Consider the following 18,111-nt stretch of genomic DNA (forward strand, 5'->3'; position numbering starts at 1 on the left):
TAAAATAGCAACCTAAATTACTAACGCTGACGAAGTCGCGGGCAAAAGCTAGTGTATACTAATACCCAAATTGTCAGTCCCACTGCCCACCCCCACCGCTGGGCAAGTGGGCACAAGCTAGCTGGAGTCACATTATGCCCGCTATCGATCGATGACTAATAATAGATTCCGCCCGGCGGCCCAAGCCACAGGAGTGGGGAGGAAACGGTTTCAGAAAAAATGGTACAGTCAAGGAATTTAAATTCCGACCCATTTCGTACTTTGTCACAGTGACAATCAATATGAAAGCCGCTAGAGACCTCATACGGTTGTCACTGTGACAAAGTACGAAATGGGTCGGAATTTAAATTCCTTGACTGTACCATTTACTTTTATTCGAAAAACAATCAACTTTTGGGTTTAAGAGGCCCACTGATTAACAGTCCGCCGGACGGTATCGGCCTGTCAGTTAGAACAAAATTTTGACAGTTCCGAACAACTGACAGGCCGATACCGTCCGGCGGCCGGATAATCAGTGGGCCCCTTTATGTTTTGCACAAAACCTTCAAGTTTTACATTAAAAAAACTTGTACTCGCTCCATTTTCTTTTTTTAGCAACGAAAACTAGTACTAGATAATCTAGAATGTCTAGATTCTAGACATAGATATATGTTACGTTAACGTTCATATTGTTCATGACAAGTTTCATGTGATGGCGTTTTAAGATGAGAGCGTAATTTCGATTGTATGGGAGCGGCTTATTGACAACGGGTTCGTGTGACATAAGGGCACGGCACTCTCAGAGTGAGGGTCACTACTGTACATATAATCCCTTTTTTTGGATTCCGTACCCAAAGGGTAAAAAGGGACCCTATTACTAAGACTGCTTTCCGTCTGTCTATCACCAGGCTGTATCTCATGAACCGTGATAGCTAAGCAGTTGAAATATTCACAGATGATCTATTTCTGTTGCCGCTATATAACAACAAATACTAATAACAGAATATAATAAATATTTAAGTGGGGCTCCCATACAACGAACGTGATTTTTTACCGAAGTTAAGCAACGTTGGGCGGGGTCAGTACTTGGATGGGTGACCTTTTTTTTTTGCCGTTTTTTGCATTATGGTATGGGGCTCACATACAACAAACGTGATTTATTGTGTCGTTTTTGCGTAATGGTACGGAACCTGTCATGCGCGAGTCAGATTCGCACTTGGCCGGTTTTATGATTTCAAAATTCAAGAATGCGCGTAATACTAAGCCACATGGACATTTTAACCCCAAAATGTTCCAAAAACTGTTATCACTTTACAAAAAACTATATTTGAACAATAAGCAAAAAGGCGGGACAAAAAAAAACAAGGTTTTCTAATCTCTAAATTGTATATAAACCTACATATATTAATAAGCGAGTTTGTCCAATGTAAACTCGACCCTATGTTATCTGCTTAAGGTTTATATTGATTTGGCAGGAAACGGGTAGGTTCGGTACATATACCCTTTTTGAATTCATTAAGCGTTCAAAACTTCGTGGACGGCTGTGTACCGCGAACGAAATGTGTTGATACTTGGTTCCTTTGTTTGAAGGTTGATTTGAGTTATTGAATTTCAGTATAAAATAATATCTGTAGCTGTTTAGTTTTATTGAAGTACATTATTATATAATTTGGATCATTATGCAGAAAAAAAGCGTAGTGTTTTGATTTTCATATACATAATATATAAATGTTATTTCGACTAAAGTATTAAGATTCATACATCTTTACATGTTGGTATCGATAAATAACATAACTTTAAACCATCTATTCGATAAATTGAGAAAAGCTTCTTTCCGACGCCCTTGGTTTCATATCATTTTAAAAATACATTATTAACTGATCATTATGACAAGATTCCACAAACGGGAACGAAAAAAATAAATCATCATCGAACCTATACACGAAATTTCACAAGAATCGATTGAGAATTCCGACCTGTTATCACGTCAAAATCAAGACCACCGGTGGACGGGCAGCAGCGTCCCTCAAATTCGGTGTACTCGACTGCGATCGCCAACCCGCCTGCCAAGCGTGGCGATTATGGCATTCACCCATATGGGGGAGGCCTATGTTCAGCAGTGGACGTCTTATGGCTGAGATGATGATGATGATGATCACGTCAAAATACACAAAGTAAGGTAAAAATTCATCGAAAAATCATATTTCGTTACTTTAAAGTTAAAGATCACCCAAATAAAGGACAAAGTGAACCAAATAAACAAATGTTACGTAATTCAAGTGTCAAGTGCGCGCGAGCGCCGGCTCTCATCTTTCACTGGCGCAGGGCCGCACTCGGCGCGCTAATTTAATTGACGGTTTTGGTATTTACGATTTAATGTCGACTTACTGCGATGCGCGATTTCTTGTTTAATTAATTTGTTTTAGATAAAAAAAATGGTTGTCTGTAAAGTTGGTTTACGGACGATAATTTTGCGTGATAACGGATAAGAAAACATTGATGAAAAATTGACGTAACGTTACAATGGAGATCTGTCCACAACGTTACCATGGTTTGTCCACAACGTGACACATTTTCGTGCTTGCTACCGGTGTTCATCGATTTATAAAACGTTATCACGTCAAAAGTTTCCATTTTAATTATATTTGACATTGGATTGCTAAAAACACGGAAAGTTGTGTGTGTACAAGAAATTAACTACGCATATTTAAGGACAATGTAATTTAAAAATAGAGTATTTTACGTACTTACATATTTTCGCTTAGTTTGGAGACATTGTTGTGCAACATTTTTTGGTTACGTTCCAATATTATTCATTGTACAAGACAACTTTTAAAATATTTTCTAGCTTATCTAATCTATATATTGTTAACTAAAGAAGATAGGGTTCCAATAAATACTTAAACAGTACAAACTACAAAGGCAAAATATACAAAAATGTATCAAAAATAATTCACTGATGTAAGTACTAAAATAACTTACGATTAACTATAACTATCAATTTAGACTATCTCTATTAGAAATGACTAATGAGGATTTGAACGTAGTTTAGGCAAATGTAATAATAATAATAACCCGCATTGCCGAGTCCGGCCCCGCGCCCCCCCGCGCCCCGCTCCGCCATTTCGTGTTATTGAGAATTTATGTCGGTTAGGCCGGGGGCACACTGCGCGTGACAATTTTAATTAAACATGTTTTTATTTTGATATTTTTTATTATTTTAAACTTACTTTATTGCACAGTAAAAAATACACGGTGACAAAAGGCGGACTTAATGCTACACGGCATTCTCTACCAGTCAACCTTTAGGCCAAACAGAGAAGCTTAGTTGGTGCATATTACGCGATTAAATGGTTAATTATAATAAAAAAGTGTTTAAATGCAAATTAATTTTATAATCAATCAAATCTACATCTGCACAATTAACACAAACTTACTTAATCAAATTTGTGTAAATTCTGCTTGACTTTTATTTAGAAACCTATTAATATAATTAGCTACCTACACTGAGAGAAAAGTACAACAAAAATACACTTAGAATTACAAAAATAAACATAGTCCGGGGACAAGGAGAGTTAACTAATAGGAACAAATTGACTTTTGCAATTTGTATTAGTTCTTGCAATTTCTATTATCTGTTTGTTGAAATTATATTTGGGATTACTGAGCTGTTTGTAGAAATAAATAAACTTTACAGAAATAGTGAAACGTCCATAATTATTACTAAAACTTCATTTTTTCCCCCAGTACAGAACTGTTTTTTAATTCCTGGTGATGATTTTTCTCTCAGTGTACAGTTAATTAAAGTAATAGGTTTCTAAAGGGGCCCACTGATTAACAGTCCGCCGGACGGTATCGGCCTGTCAGTTAGAACAAAATTTTGACAGTTCCGAACAACTGACAGGCCGATACCGGCCGGCGGACTGTTAATCCGTGGGCCCCTTAAAGTCAAGTCCTTTTATGTTTTGTAGGTACAAATAATTAAATGAATATGTCGCATTATTTTTAATTCGACATGCCTTCTTTTGTGTATTTACACGGCGTCATGTTTGCTCAGTATGTATTTTCATATTGTTATTCCATGTATAAGTTAGTAAATTCACCATACAATGTTGACTCAGGTGTCCAATAAACAATTAGACTAAATTTACATAACAAAAATTCAATAAGAGTACAGTTATCATCAAATATACCGGGTGTGGCCTGTAATATGAGCAAAAAATTAAACTGTAGGCTGTACTCCTTACTGACCAACATTTGTTCAGCTACTTATAAAAATAACTTCGGGTTTGATTTTTAATACACTTTAAAGTTTATTCTAAGACGCAATGTATTGCGAATTTTGTTATGTTTAAGGCGTGACAAGCAACGTCAATCACAATGATATGGCGTGGCGATGGCGTCCATTGAAGATAATATTTATTTTGTATGAAAAATAGGGACTCTAAATATTTCATAATTTTTAAAAGTTGTTAAAAAATAGTGTCACCGTTTGAGGAGTACAATCTATGTTTTCATTATTTGCCTCGTGTTACAGGCCACACTCGGTATACTAATAATTAAAGTAGACATAGTTATTTGTTTCACTCGGGGGCAAAGTTGCTGTTTAACCGCTCGTGCTAATATTGATATTATTGATACCCGAGCAAGCGAGATAGTCCAAAATTGAACCACGAGCGTAGCGAGTGGTTCGAATAACGGAATCATGAGCGTTGCGAGGGTTTCAAAGCACGAGGGTTAAACGACAACTTTGCCCCCGAGTGAAACACAAAATTTTACTTAAAAAATAATTTTACTTGATACTTATAGTTTTAATTCAGTTTTTAATTCTTAACCTGTTCGCTTTGACTAAAGCTATTCACTGCGATTTGTATAAAAATATACGTATTCATTATTGTGTTGACTGTACAGGTTGGCACGAGGCCACAGATAGAAGTAGGGTTGCCAACTTTTTTTTGGTGGAATATAGTATTTTCTAGATTAATTAGGCATCAAAATATAGTACATTTCAAAAAAATCTAGTACTCTTAGATAAAATACTAAACATGAGTCTAATATACGTTTAATCGAAAATATAGTATTTCAGCGTACTATATATTTTTCCAAAAATATACAGTGTAGAGAGCCAAAATATTGTACAATACAATACTATATAATATAGTACGGTTGGCAACCCTAGATAGAAGATATGTCAAAACCACAGTGAATATATGTAGTACGCACCTCGTGTTCGGTTGACTCTAACCTGTAACCTTACATTATTAAGGCCCACTTGCACCATTCCACTAACCCGGGGTTAAGCGGTTAAACTATTAACCTAGTGTCAAATTGTATGGCTAACCATGGCAACTCCTGGTTTAACCAGTTAACCCCGGGTTAGTGGTATGGTGCAAGTGGGCCTAAGGTAAACGTACTAGTGCCCGTCACGGTCCCTGTACATGTCATCTTTAAAATTAAGTCATTGTCAATAGAGGTGACAGCAGGGTGTCATCTATTGGGAATTAGCACTAGTCCGTTTCGTCCGTCCGTCGAGCACTAGTATGTACGTCTACCTTATATGAGCGCAAACAAAAATAGTACAAACGTGTGACTGTCAGGCTAGGGTCGGTGATTTCCATACAAATTATAAATTATCTGTTACATTAACTATTTCGCCCGCGAAAATAAATAAACGAAAGCATTTAGGCATTCACTGTTCCACATGAAAACTAAACAGAAATGGTACGTAAAATATTCCTCAAATAATAAATGTAATTATTTTTTGGCTTATTATTTAAACTGGTAAATCAGTACCACTACCACAGAATAAATAATAGTACTAGATACAGAAGACTCACTCTCTAACAAAACGCGTCTGTCACGATCAGCACAGATATGGCCGCTAGGAGGCGACAGCGCCACGCGCGGCTTTACGGCAAACCCCAAAATTGGGGTCGAACGGATGCACTTTTGGCTACCTGTAGCAAAGCGACGAAATCGCGGAGTGAGCCACGGCTGCCACTACCACCAGTTTTTACATTGACATATTCACTCACGTCTATTTAAGTAACTTACTTTATATGCATCTCGCTCGTACTGACATATTAGTGCGAAAGAGATACATAGGAAGCAAATTACGTTCACGATAGCGTTTATGTCAATGCCAAACTGACGGTAGCCGTACTGTGCGCAAACATCAAACATCATCATCAGAAATCAACATTTTTCTTACATCTCTGCCTTAAGTTGCCATTTTATATATTGTATATATGTAAGTATAAAATATATATTATGTATATTGTATATTTATTTGTGTATTAGGTTTTGTTGTAATAGTTATATAAGTGGTATGTAATATGTGTGTTTGTGTTTAATAGTCTCCATATTTCACTCCGTGCACTACCTGTTGACTTTTCTTTGAGTTATACATTTCCTGCTACCCAAAGGTTGTCTGGAAGAGATCGCTTTTTAGCGATAAGACCGCCTGTTGTTACCGGGTTCTATTGTTCCACTAAAATTTCTTTGTAATTTTACATGTATGTAAGATGTATGATTATTGGTGCAATAAAGAATATTTACTTACTTACTTTATTCAGCAAATAGGCCACAAGGGCACTTTTACACAAGTTTTGCACGTTTACAAACATAAATCCCTAAACATAGTGGGCCAGTGTGCCCCCAGCCTAAGCCCAGGGGCGTTGCACCGACTAGATCCGACGCGCTATCAATTCCGCGCGCCTGTGTGAGTGCGTCGCGTGTGTGAGTGTGTCACATGTGCCGCTACAGGGTGATGCGATTGACGTCGACTTGACAATGTAGTAATGATGTATGTATGTAATGTATGTAAAGTGAGGAAGAATATAATTGTTAAGGAGCCCATAGATTACCAGTCCGCTGGACGGTATCGGCCTGTCAGTTGTTCGGAACTGTCAAAATTTTTATTCTAAAGGAGCCTACAGATTACAGATATCAGCCTGTCAGATAAACGCTAAAGGTGACTGTTGTTTGCAGTAAGGTTCATTATTGAGTGGGAAATTAAAACACGTCCTCTTGCTATGATATTTGTAATGCGACTAAATAAAAATGCATGTATAATGCTGTCACTAGGTATGATGATAGGTATTTGTGTGCGCGTTAACATACCGCCGGCCAAAGGACTACTAAGTCCTTTAAAAAACAATTATACAATTTAAGAAATTAAAAACATGCAAAATAGATTGATAGGTACATTAATCATTAATCTCTATTGGCAATAAGCATAGTTTTGTAACAGGTCTTTTCACCACACTATCACCACTTTTAACACTATACACTCGCGTAATATGATCTGGACCTGGATGTTTAGCGACTATTCGGCCGAGAGCCCATTTTCCAGGTGGAAGATTGTCGGTTTTAATGAGAACAATCTGTCCCTCTTTGAACTCTTCTACTCTTTTCAACCACTTTGGTCGCTGTTGCAAACGTGACAGGTACTCTTGCTGCCATCTACACCAAAGGTCTCTAACCAATTTCTGTGTATGCTGCCATCGTGATAGTGAGCTCATTCTAACATCTTTCAAGTCGGGTGATGGGACGTTTATGGGTGCTTCGCCGATCAGAAAGTGCCCTGGTGTAAGGGGTTCTATGCTGTCTGTATCGTCGTTATCAATTGGACATAACGGCCTTGAATTTAAGCATGCCTCAATTTCGCAAAGGATCGTGTTAAATTCCTCGAAGGTAAGGTGAGAGGTGATGATTCTTTTTAGGTGATGTTTCAGGGATTTTACACCAGCCTCCCACAAACCACCAAAATTCGGACTATAGGCGGGGATGAAATGCCATTGCGTACCATCTCTAGCCAAGGAATCGGAAATTTCACCAGCGAAATCTAGTTGTGCCTCTTTCCATGCATTAATCAATTCCTTATTGGCGCCAACAAAGTTTCGTCCTTGGTCGCTCCACAAATGGTTGCATCTCCCTCTCCTGGCCACAAATCTCTTGAAGGCAGCTATAAAAGATTCAGAAGTCAGGTCACTGACGAGTTCTAGATGTATGCATTTGACTGATAAGCATATAAATATAGCTACATACGTCTTAGTGGTCTTTGCTCCTCTACCCTTAGACATTAGGGTAGTGAAAGGTCCTGCAAAGTCGACGCCACTATGTAAAAACGGTCTAGCAGGCGTAACTCGTTCTCTTGGCAGGTCTCCCATCAACTGTGGTTTAGGAGCAGCGTTTTGTCTGACGCATACAAGGCATTTATTGACGTGAGCCCTTACCATATTCTTTGCCTTTATAATCCAAAATTTAGAACGTAAATAACTCATTGTGAGTGTTATTCCACCGTGCAAGGTCTTCAAGTGTGCGTCGGCTATTATGAGAGGAGTTAAGTTATTTCTGTTACCCAATATTAAGGGATGCTTTTCTTCGTTGTTTATGTTTGCAAGTCTAAGCCTTCCTCCCACTCTCAGTAGACCTTCTTCCAAATAGGGATTTAAAGATTTTATAGAGCTCCGTTTGTGTACTTGTTTGTTTGTCGTTAATCTATCTATATCTTCTCCAAATTCTTCTTTTTGTACAAGTCTCACACATATTTGCAGCGTTTGTTCTAAGTCGTGAGTAGTTAGATTTAAATTGTCTATGCTCAGTTTTTTCATGTTCAGAAATTTGCGGCAATATGTGATTGTTTTTATTAATTCTTGTAAATTATCAAATTCTTTAAATTGGTCTGTCAAATTACTCTTCTTCTCGCTTGCATGCACGTTTAAATTTGTTTGTATCACATTCTTCCTTTCTATGTCAGTGGAAATGACATTTGGTCTTCTGTATTCTATTTCCTTTCTAGATAGCCATTCTGGCCCTTCCCACCAAAGCCTAGAAGCCTTCAAGTCGGACAAGTACATTCCTCTGGAAGCGATGTCGGCGGGGTTATCCTCTGAAGTGACATGATGCCATTGGTTTTGACTAACATTGTTTGTTATTTCCACAACTCTGTTTGCCACAAACGTTTTCCATCTTTGTGGTTCGCCGAAAATCCATGAAATTACAATTGAAGAGTCTGTCCATGCGAATATTTGTGAAGCTGGTATTCTCATAGCACGGCTGACTTGTCTTAACAATTTTGCCAACACAACAGCTCCACACAGTTCCAATCTGGGCAATGAGACAGTCTTCACGGGAGAGACTCTTGTTCTCGAAGCAATCAACCTTGTTCTAACTGTACCATCCGCCCCTTCTACTCTAATGTAAACGGCTGCCCCGTATGCGGAGATAGAGGCATCACTGAACCCGTGAATCTGAATATTTGCTCCTTCAGTGCTCAAAGTGTCAAGCCATCTATCAATACGGATCTCATCGACATGTCTCAAGTCTGCTCTTAATTGAAGCCATTCATCTTTTAAGGGTTGACTAAGTGCCTCGTCCCAATTCACCTTTGCTAGCCACAACTTCTGTATCAGTATTTTAGCCATCAGGACACACGGTGAGATCCAGCCCAGAGGGTCAAACAGTTTCTGGATATCCGACAAAATTGTTCGTTTGCTGATGTGATTGTTTACTTCTGGAAGGTTAAGGTTGTACTCGAATTGGTCTGTTCCCATGTTCCATTGAATACCAAGTGCCTTGATCGTGCCGTCCATGTTTAAATCCAGATGCGCGTTAGCTGATCTGTCTTCGGGCTTCAAACTTCGCATTAATTCAACACTATTGGATGACCATTTTTTTAGCTGAAATCCACCCTTTCGCATAACTTCTTGCAATTGGTTGCTAGCTTCTATGGCTTGTTCGGTGGTGTCACATCCCGACATCAGGTCGTCGACGTAGAAGTCTTCTGTGATCATCTTTGCTGCAACAGGAAACTCGTCTCCTTCATCTATAGCCAGCTGTCGCAACGTTTTAACTGCCAGATATGGAGCTGAAGCTGTTCCAAAAGTTACTGTAAGGAGACGGTAATCTTCTATTTCCTTGTCGCTGCTACTTCTCCATAAAATTCTTTGATAGTCGGAATCTTCTTTGGTTGTCAGCACCATCCGGTACATCTTGTGAATGTCTGAGACGAAGCATATAGCGTGCATTCGCCATCTCATTATCAAACTTCGCAAATCTTCTTGTATAACTGGCCCAACCAGAAGGTCGTCGTTTAATGAGAAACCATTGGTACCCTTACACGACGCGTCATAAACGACGCGCGTTTTTGTAGTTTCCTTCTCTTCTCGAATAATTGCATGGTGGGCTAAGTATACACTCTTCTTTGTATGTATTTCTTCGGTTGGTACCTTTTCCATGTGCTTCTGTTCGATGTAATCGTCAATCACCTTTACATATTCTTCTTTGAGCTTTGGCATTTTTAGAAATCTTCTCTCTAGTTGTATTAATCTGTTCTGTGCTATTTCTCGTGTATTTCCTTCACATGCTCGTGGTACTTCTGTCTTTAAAGGTAATTTGACGATGTATCTTCCTTCTTCATTTCTTTTGTAGGTACTTTCGTAGATTCTTTCACATGTTTGTTCTTCTTCAGTTAATGTTCTCTTTGTATCTGGTTCTACTTCCCATATAGTCTTCAGTAAATCATCAACATCGACTTGATGATGCATCGTAATGAAAGATTTTTCTTGTGTACTTGTATCCGTGTCTCCATTATCTCCAAACAAGATCCAGCCAAAGTATGTTTTCTGAGCACATGGTGTACCCGGTGGACCCTTGATTATTGGTGTATTTTCTTGGATAATCTGTGCATATACTTTCACTCCAAGGAGAAGATCTACTGGACCTGGTGTATTATAACTTGGGTCAGCCAGGTGTAGATTTTGTATGTGAGACCAGTTGCTTGTATTCATAGTTTTCATGGGCATTTGAGTGGTCAATTGCTTAGAAATCACATAGGCTCGAAGCTGTATGGAATACGACGTTTGATATTGCGACGAAACCTGTAATTGAACCACTTGATTTGCGTTCGCCTTTATAGGCCCCAATCCAGTTATGCTTGCTCTTGTTGACTCTCTTTTAAGTTTGAGTAATTGAGCCGCTTTCTCACTGATGAAAGATGCCTGTGAGCACGGGTCGATAAGAGCTCTCAGTGCAATGGTGTGACCTTGCTCACTCTTTACGTTTACGATTGCGGTTGCTAATAAGCCATCACTATGTCTAGCTGTGTGATGAGATGCAATTGCCACGGTAGCTTGAATTTCTGGTTCAGTCTCGTTGACCTTGGAGAGCGTCGGTTGAGTCTTGCTATCTTGTTCTGCTGTTTCCGGACTCTTGGAGACATGGACGAGTGAATGATGGCGCTTGCGACATATACGACATGACATGGGCAGTCGACACTTGAAAACCGCATGTCCTGGTGCTAGACAATTATAACACAGCCTATTGTTTTTTGTATATTCACATCTCTCAGTGGGTAGCATTTTTGTAAAGTCTTTGCAATGAGCGAGTGTGTGATTACCTTTACACATGACACAACTCTTCTCTGTGTGTGATTCTGTAGCGTGGAACGTGCGTTCTTTGTTTACTGTTCTTTCGCGCGGAGTTGATGAAGCAGCGGTGATGAGCTCGAGCGTTCGGAATTTAGCTTCCAGAAATTTGACGAAGTCTGTCCACTTGGGTAATTCCTCAGAATCGTCCTTGTGAGCATACTCCTCCCAATCCTTATGTGACTCCGGGTCCAATTTCTGCACTACCAGAAAAATGATTAAAGGATCCCAGGAATCGGTGGCCATGTCCAAATTTTGTAAACTATTTAAGCATTCAGTTGTAGTATCCAATAATGATTTCAGTTGAGTGGCCGACTGAGTATTTAATTTCTTTTGCATAAATAACCGCTTCAATACAGAATTCACTATTAACTTTTTGTTTCCATACCGCTTTTGAAGAATGTCCCACGCTTGTGTATAATTACTTTCGGTAATTTGAACGTGCTTTAAAATCGCCTCTGCCTCGCCGGATACACTGGTCTTCAAATAATGCAATTTTTGTACATTACTAAGCGACGCATTGTTATGCACAATAGACAAAAACAAATCTTTAAAAGTGGGCCATTGTTCATAACCACCGGTAAAACTTGGAAGTTGAATTCGAGGTAATTTTCCCACTTGGTTATCCGAGTTACTTATATTGGGGTTGATTTGTTTTGTGTTGCTGTTCAATAAGTCCTTAAGATCGCCTTCAATGTTCAGGTATAAATCTTCGTAAATAAAGTATTCTTCGTTAATAAAATATTGCGTAACAGCTCGTTGTTCGCGTGGCATAACCTTTATAAGTTCCTGATGTGTTTGTTTGAACGTCGCCCAGTACTGTTGTAAGCAACTTAATCTCGCCTCAACATAACCTCTTGTTAATCGTGCCTTAGGGCATTTCTTTAAATTCACTTGTGTTTTCTGAAGTAAACTTGCCGTATCTTGCAAAACAGTCATCAATTGATCCGCCGTAGCCATTTTTCGTAACTTTAATCTTCACTTATTCACGTAAAAACACAAGTAAACACAATGTTTTGAAGTAAATTATTTAAGTTGAAACTAAATTGCATTGAAGTCGTATCGTTTTAACTTGTTTCTATCGCCTTGTTTATCACATTCTTTTGTTCTCGCGACCAGGTGTCCGATGGCGGGCGCTCGATGCACTTTTTCCTTATCCGGATCGTTTGGACCATATGTTGTTTGCAGTAAGGTTCATTATTGAGTGGGAAATTAAAACACGTCCTCTTGCTATGATATTTGTAATGCGACTAAATAAAAATGCATGTATAATGCTGTCACTAGGTATGATGATAGGTATTTGTGTGCGCGTTAACAGTGACAGTTCCGAACAACTGAAAGGCTGATATCGTCCGGCGAACTGGTAATCTGTGAGCCCCTTAACTGGCAGGCCGATACCGTCCGGCGGACTGGTAATCTGTGGGCTCCTTAACAATTATATTCTTCCTCACTTTACATACAGTACTTGATGGACGTAGTGTTAAAAAACTTAAAGCTACCGATTTTTATGTGATACGTAATTAATGTTTACAAAATGGGTTTGTATGTTGTATTTATTTGTGTTGTGTACACTTCTGGGCAAAAGGCCTCTCTCTCTTTCTTCCACGCGTCTCGTTCTATTGCAATGTTAGGCCAATTTTTTCGAAAGACGTCAAGATCGTGCCGCCACCTCCTTCTAGACCTAGACCTAGAAGAAGGTGTATGTTATATACATATATACTTGGTCAAGCAAATCTTGTCAGTAGAAAAAGGCGGCAAATTTTAAAAATGTAGGCGCGAAGTATTATCGTATCTTAAAAAATTTGAATTTTTGCGCCTTTTTCTACCGACAAGATTTGCTTGACCAAGTATATAAGTACATATTATAAAATGTATCATAATAACATGTCACATTATATTACACGCTAATCCGGGCCAATTTTAATCTCCCGAAAAAACAACACGCTGTATGTTCACCTTGTTCGGCGCACTCACACACCGACGCCCGCCCTAGGGCTGCCAAAACCTTCGGAAAAAACTGTTTTGCATCATTTATTCCGGCCGAATTATGCGTATTGTTTCTAAAAATATTTGTAAAGCTCTTTTGCATATTTAACAGGAATAAACGTGTCTGATTTTGACTTTTTTTGTATTGTTTTTTATGGTTTTTCAGTTTACTACAAATGTAAATGATTCAAACACGTGTAACACGTAGGACATATAATTTTATCTTTTTTGGTGAATGTGAACAAAACACTTACCGTCTATAGGCTATGGTGATTGGTCACCGCTTACCATCACGTGGACCATACGGTTGTTTACTAAATATGTACTTTGTTTTTTAGAAGTTTAATACATTTCGATGTTGTCTTTATCATTATTCCTCAATTATGTATATTTAGATGAAAATTATAAATATTATCATATTTAACTATATTTAGTTTGCCAAGCAGCAACCACTCCTTATATAGATTGGATATTCATATTCATATCTCTTTATTGCTATCATGTTCATCAGAATACAGGTGTTACAATAAATACATTTGTAGGTACATGAGACCCTGTTAGGGCACTGCAACATTTTTAAGTCTAAATTTTTACATTTCTAGTACTAATCATAACACAAAATTAAAATTAATATCATTAATCACATAAATTGAATCGAGAGTAATATAACATGTCAATAGAATATAATATACATAATTGGATTAGCAAATTGCGAATATAGTAAATTAATATAGGATATCATAGATACTATAAAATACTATGCATTGGCTTAGGGTTTCAAAATATTATAATTGTATTTAATAGACAATATACTTCGTTTCCAAGTAAAAACTTGGCTTAACGAAGTTTCGAAGATTTTTTTCCTTCTTTGTTGGTAAATTGACAATCCTGCCCTCCTAAGCTAAAAAGCGGTATTTGCATTAAGTTTTCGCTGAAAATCGTCATTTTAGCTTAGGAGGGCAGAATTGTTACCAATAACATTTTCGGAAACCTACTAAAAAACAATTACATAGTATGTACCTAAATGCCAATTTTTTTCATTGACATAATCATTTGAATACAATTTTAAATTAGTATTAAATAAATATCCTTGCGCGTGGCAGCCCTGGCCGCACCCACACAGGCGCAGTGTTTATATGTTAAGTTTAATTGTAAACAGAAATCGGGGGTGCTCGCGGTCAGCGCCGGCAAGGGTTCCGGCGATATTTATCTTTTGTTCGCTTATTGGGTTCCGTACTCGATATTTTTATGTTGGGGTTCTTTTTCGTGTTCACGTGGTTCCGTGTTGTTATTGTTAGTTTGAAAATGGTAAAAAAAACAATTTAGTTGCGGTTTTGTTTGAAATATGCCTATCTAAATATAATATACCAGTGATGGTATTTAGATAAAATAGGTTTTAACTTACTAATTGAAGGTTTTAAGATGTTAATGTAAGGGCAATGTTAATTAATTTTTTTTTTGTTTTTCGTATTCTTGCTCAAATAATAAATGTATCGCTTTTTTTAAATAAAAAATACTAAAACGTAATATTTGACGTTTTTAAGTAGGTACGGTCAGCCAAGAAAGATCTTGATCAAGAATAATCTTGACATCGGCATCCGCGGATGTGAGCCTTTAAATATCCGCATCCGCGGATGTCAAAAAATCTGCATCCGCGACATCCTTGGTAGGTACCTAACTTATTCGCAAGTACCGACATTAGAACTTGTGTACGCGTATGTACAAACGGAATGACGGAGCGGCCGTAAGTGCTCGGTACAGTCGCGCACATACGTGTGACATGTATGTATGTGTATATGCGAGTATGGAGGTAATATCTCTATCGATTTTGTATTAATAGACCAACTCGTGCTGACCACACCTGCATCTATTTACGATTGATAATTCTGTTGTTGACCGAGCGATAGCGAAGGTCTCTGTTTCGGCTTAGGCAAAACTGCTTTCGTATGTCATTCACTCATTCATTCATTTATTTTGTTGTATTGTCATCGACTTTTTATCATGAAACCATAACTATCTGCCGTATTCGAAGAATGAGATACGCCAAATACTAGAACGAAACGATATGGATCGGATATGTCAGTGTTAAAAAAGTGTCAAAGTTGACGTTTCTTCAAACAAAAACGTCACTTGTTTGACACTGACAGCATATCCGATCCAAATCGTTTCTATATCTAGTATTTGACGTATCTCAATCTCATTGTTCGAATACGGCTGTATGTGTGTTTGTAATTTGTATTTTATGGCTCCTCTACACGATGGGCCAACGCCGGCCACTCCAAGGGACGCATTTATGCGTTAGAGGGAGCAAGTGATATTGCTATCTCATTCTACCGCATAGCTGCGTCCCTTGGAGTGGCCGGAGTTGGCCCATCGCGTAGAGGAGCCATTACACAATGTAGTGTAGAAAAATCAAACCAACATCCATCATGTGGGTTCAATTCCCTCCGGATTAATTCGATAATTGTTTAAACCTTTTCAAATAGCAGTAATCGCAGCGATATGGCTTTCCCCGCCAGAATAGGGCCGCGAGTTGGTTACTTATTTGAAAGCAATTTTAGTTGCCCCCCTTCATTTAGAATGCCGGCAGGGGCGGATTTGGACTGAGGGGTTTTTAACTTTTTATTAAAGATTCGCGGGGTGAATTTTGACGCGATAGGTAACGTCTTAAGGGGTACACTGATTAACAGTCTGCCGGACGGTATCGGCCTGTCAGTTGTTCGGAACTGTCAAAATTTTGTTCTAACTGACAGGCCGATACCGACTGTTAATCAGTGGGCCCCTTTATAAATCGATGAACACCGGTAGCATGAAAAAGTGTCACGTTGTGGACGGATCTCCATGGTAACGTTGTGGACAAATCTCCACCATGGTAACGTTACGTAATGTAATGGTAATGTTATCTTAACACGCTTAATTATCGCCCGAAAACCGACTTTACAGACATCCATATTTATTTTTTTAAGTTTGCATTTTATGTGTATGTTTTATTAAATATGTTATATTTATATTTTCTATGTAAGTGGTAGACCTATAATATCAATATATACCGGCTCTGGTTTATTGTAGCAGGAGCAAAAAAATTAACTGTAGGATGTACTAGTACCCGTAACTGACCAATTTCTATATCTAAAACAAAACTTGTTATTTTTTATTTTTAGTACACTTTAAAGTAAGTAGATATCCTTTATTGCATCATAAAGTTAAAAATTACAAAAAGTGGAATCCAAGCTTAAGACTAGTGAAGTAGTAAAATAGCATAGTGTGGAAGTACCTAAATTTCATAGAAATTAAAACTAATCACATCTTACGTAAGAACTGTGAAACCCCCTCCCTCCCCCATAAGGGTATTAAAAAATAAGATATGTACGCCCCCTCCCCCTAAATCGTATAATAATAAATGAATGGCGCCTTACTAATAAAGGGGCCCACTGATTAACAGTCCGCCGGACGGTATCGGCCTATCAGTTAGAACAAAATGATGACATTTCTGAACAACTTTCAGACCGATACCGTCCGGCGGACTGTTAATCAGTGGGCCCCTTAACTATTACCTATGTTCTATTTCTAAAACGTCTCTCACAAAAAAAGTAAGTTTACTTATATTACCAACACGTCATGATATAACTTGTAATCGTCATTACGTAATTAATTGGCATTTATAGGCAAATCCGGATGCACGTAATATCGATCGGAGTCCGGCCCTGGCGCCTCCCCGCCCGCCGGCAATTTCGCAGGGCTGCGCTATGGGACCAGGCACAGCAGGCCTGCTTATCTGCTTAGGGTTCCGTGGCAGGGATGTTGCGGATATTCGCATCCGCATCCGCATCCGCGGAATATCCGCATTATTTTCAACATCAAGGCTACAATAACAAGGCTACAACAAGTGCTAGGTAATTTCGTCATTATATATGTATAACGAAATCGTCTAGATCCCGAAAAGTCGGCCAAGTTACTGTTTATTAAATAAAATGCACCTATATTCTTGCACAAATACTAAACGTTTTAATAAAAAATGCAAAAAAAAATATTTGACGTTTTCTAAGTACCAAATCTTGACATTCGCATCCGCATCCGCGAATGTGAGGCTTTAAATATCCGCATCCGCATCCGCATCCGCGGATGTCAAAAAATCTACATCTGCAACATCCCTGTTACGTGGTTTATTTAGGTATCCAAAGGATCACTAAATAAAAAAATATAAATGTATTTGATTGTAATTCGCAGGGCTGCGCTATGGGACCAGGCACAGCAGGCCTGCTAATCTGCTTAGGGTTCCGTGGATTTCTTAGGTATATCCGAAGGATCACTTAATAAAAAAATATAAATTACTTTGATTCGTCTAGTACCCTCAACACAAATCTTAAGGGGCCCACTGATTAACAGTCCGCCGGACGATATCGGCCTGTCAGTTGTTCGGAACTGTCAAAATTTTGTCCTAACTGACAGGCCGATACCGTTCGGCGGACTGTTAATCAGTGGGCCCCTTTATTGAGCTTACTGTGTTACTGGGTCGATATATGTGTAAAATTTTGTCCTATAATAAAAAAAAATTGTAAGCTAATATGACGAAGAAAAAATAGTATTTACCTAGTTCTTTGTTCTCATTTTCGCTCGCCTGCTGTGTGGCACACACTGTGCCTGCGACTGTGTGCTCTATCGGCACACACACACACAACCCTAATCTGCCTCTACTGGCACAAATCTCGAATTAGTC

General features: G+C 38.4%; 3 protein-coding genes across 3 annotated transcripts in view; 2 read left to right on the forward strand and 1 right to left on the reverse strand.

Annotated features, from left to right (window-relative positions):
* LOC134676438 (zinc finger protein 808-like) overlaps positions 1–18,111 on the forward strand; it is a 359,726-nt gene that overhangs the window by 319,849 nt on the left and 21,766 nt on the right. The gene's annotated exons all lie outside the window — the stretch shown is intronic.
* LOC134676356 (AT-rich interactive domain-containing protein 5B-like) overlaps positions 1–18,111 on the forward strand; it is an 81,549-nt gene that overhangs the window by 59,172 nt on the left and 4,266 nt on the right. The gene's annotated exons all lie outside the window — the stretch shown is intronic.
* LOC134676369 (uncharacterized) lies at positions 7,013–12,608 on the reverse strand. The gene has a single exon (XM_063534727.1). It carries the CDS (start codon positions 12,366–12,368, stop codon positions 7,188–7,190), a length of 5,181 nt encoding a protein of 1,726 aa, XP_063390797.1. The 5' UTR covers positions 12,369–12,608; the 3' UTR covers positions 7,013–7,187.

The sequence above is a fragment of the Cydia fagiglandana genome, chromosome 24 (assembly GCF_963556715.1).
Source record: "Cydia fagiglandana chromosome 24, ilCydFagi1.1, whole genome shotgun sequence".
Taxonomy (NCBI): domain Eukaryota; kingdom Metazoa; phylum Arthropoda; class Insecta; order Lepidoptera; family Tortricidae; genus Cydia; species Cydia fagiglandana.

What these genes read in the sequence shown, in the direction of transcription:
- LOC134676369 (XM_063534727.1), bottom strand. Translation starts at nt 12,368, where the DNA reads ATGGCTACGGCGGATCAATTGATGACTGTTTTGCAAGATACGGCAAGT.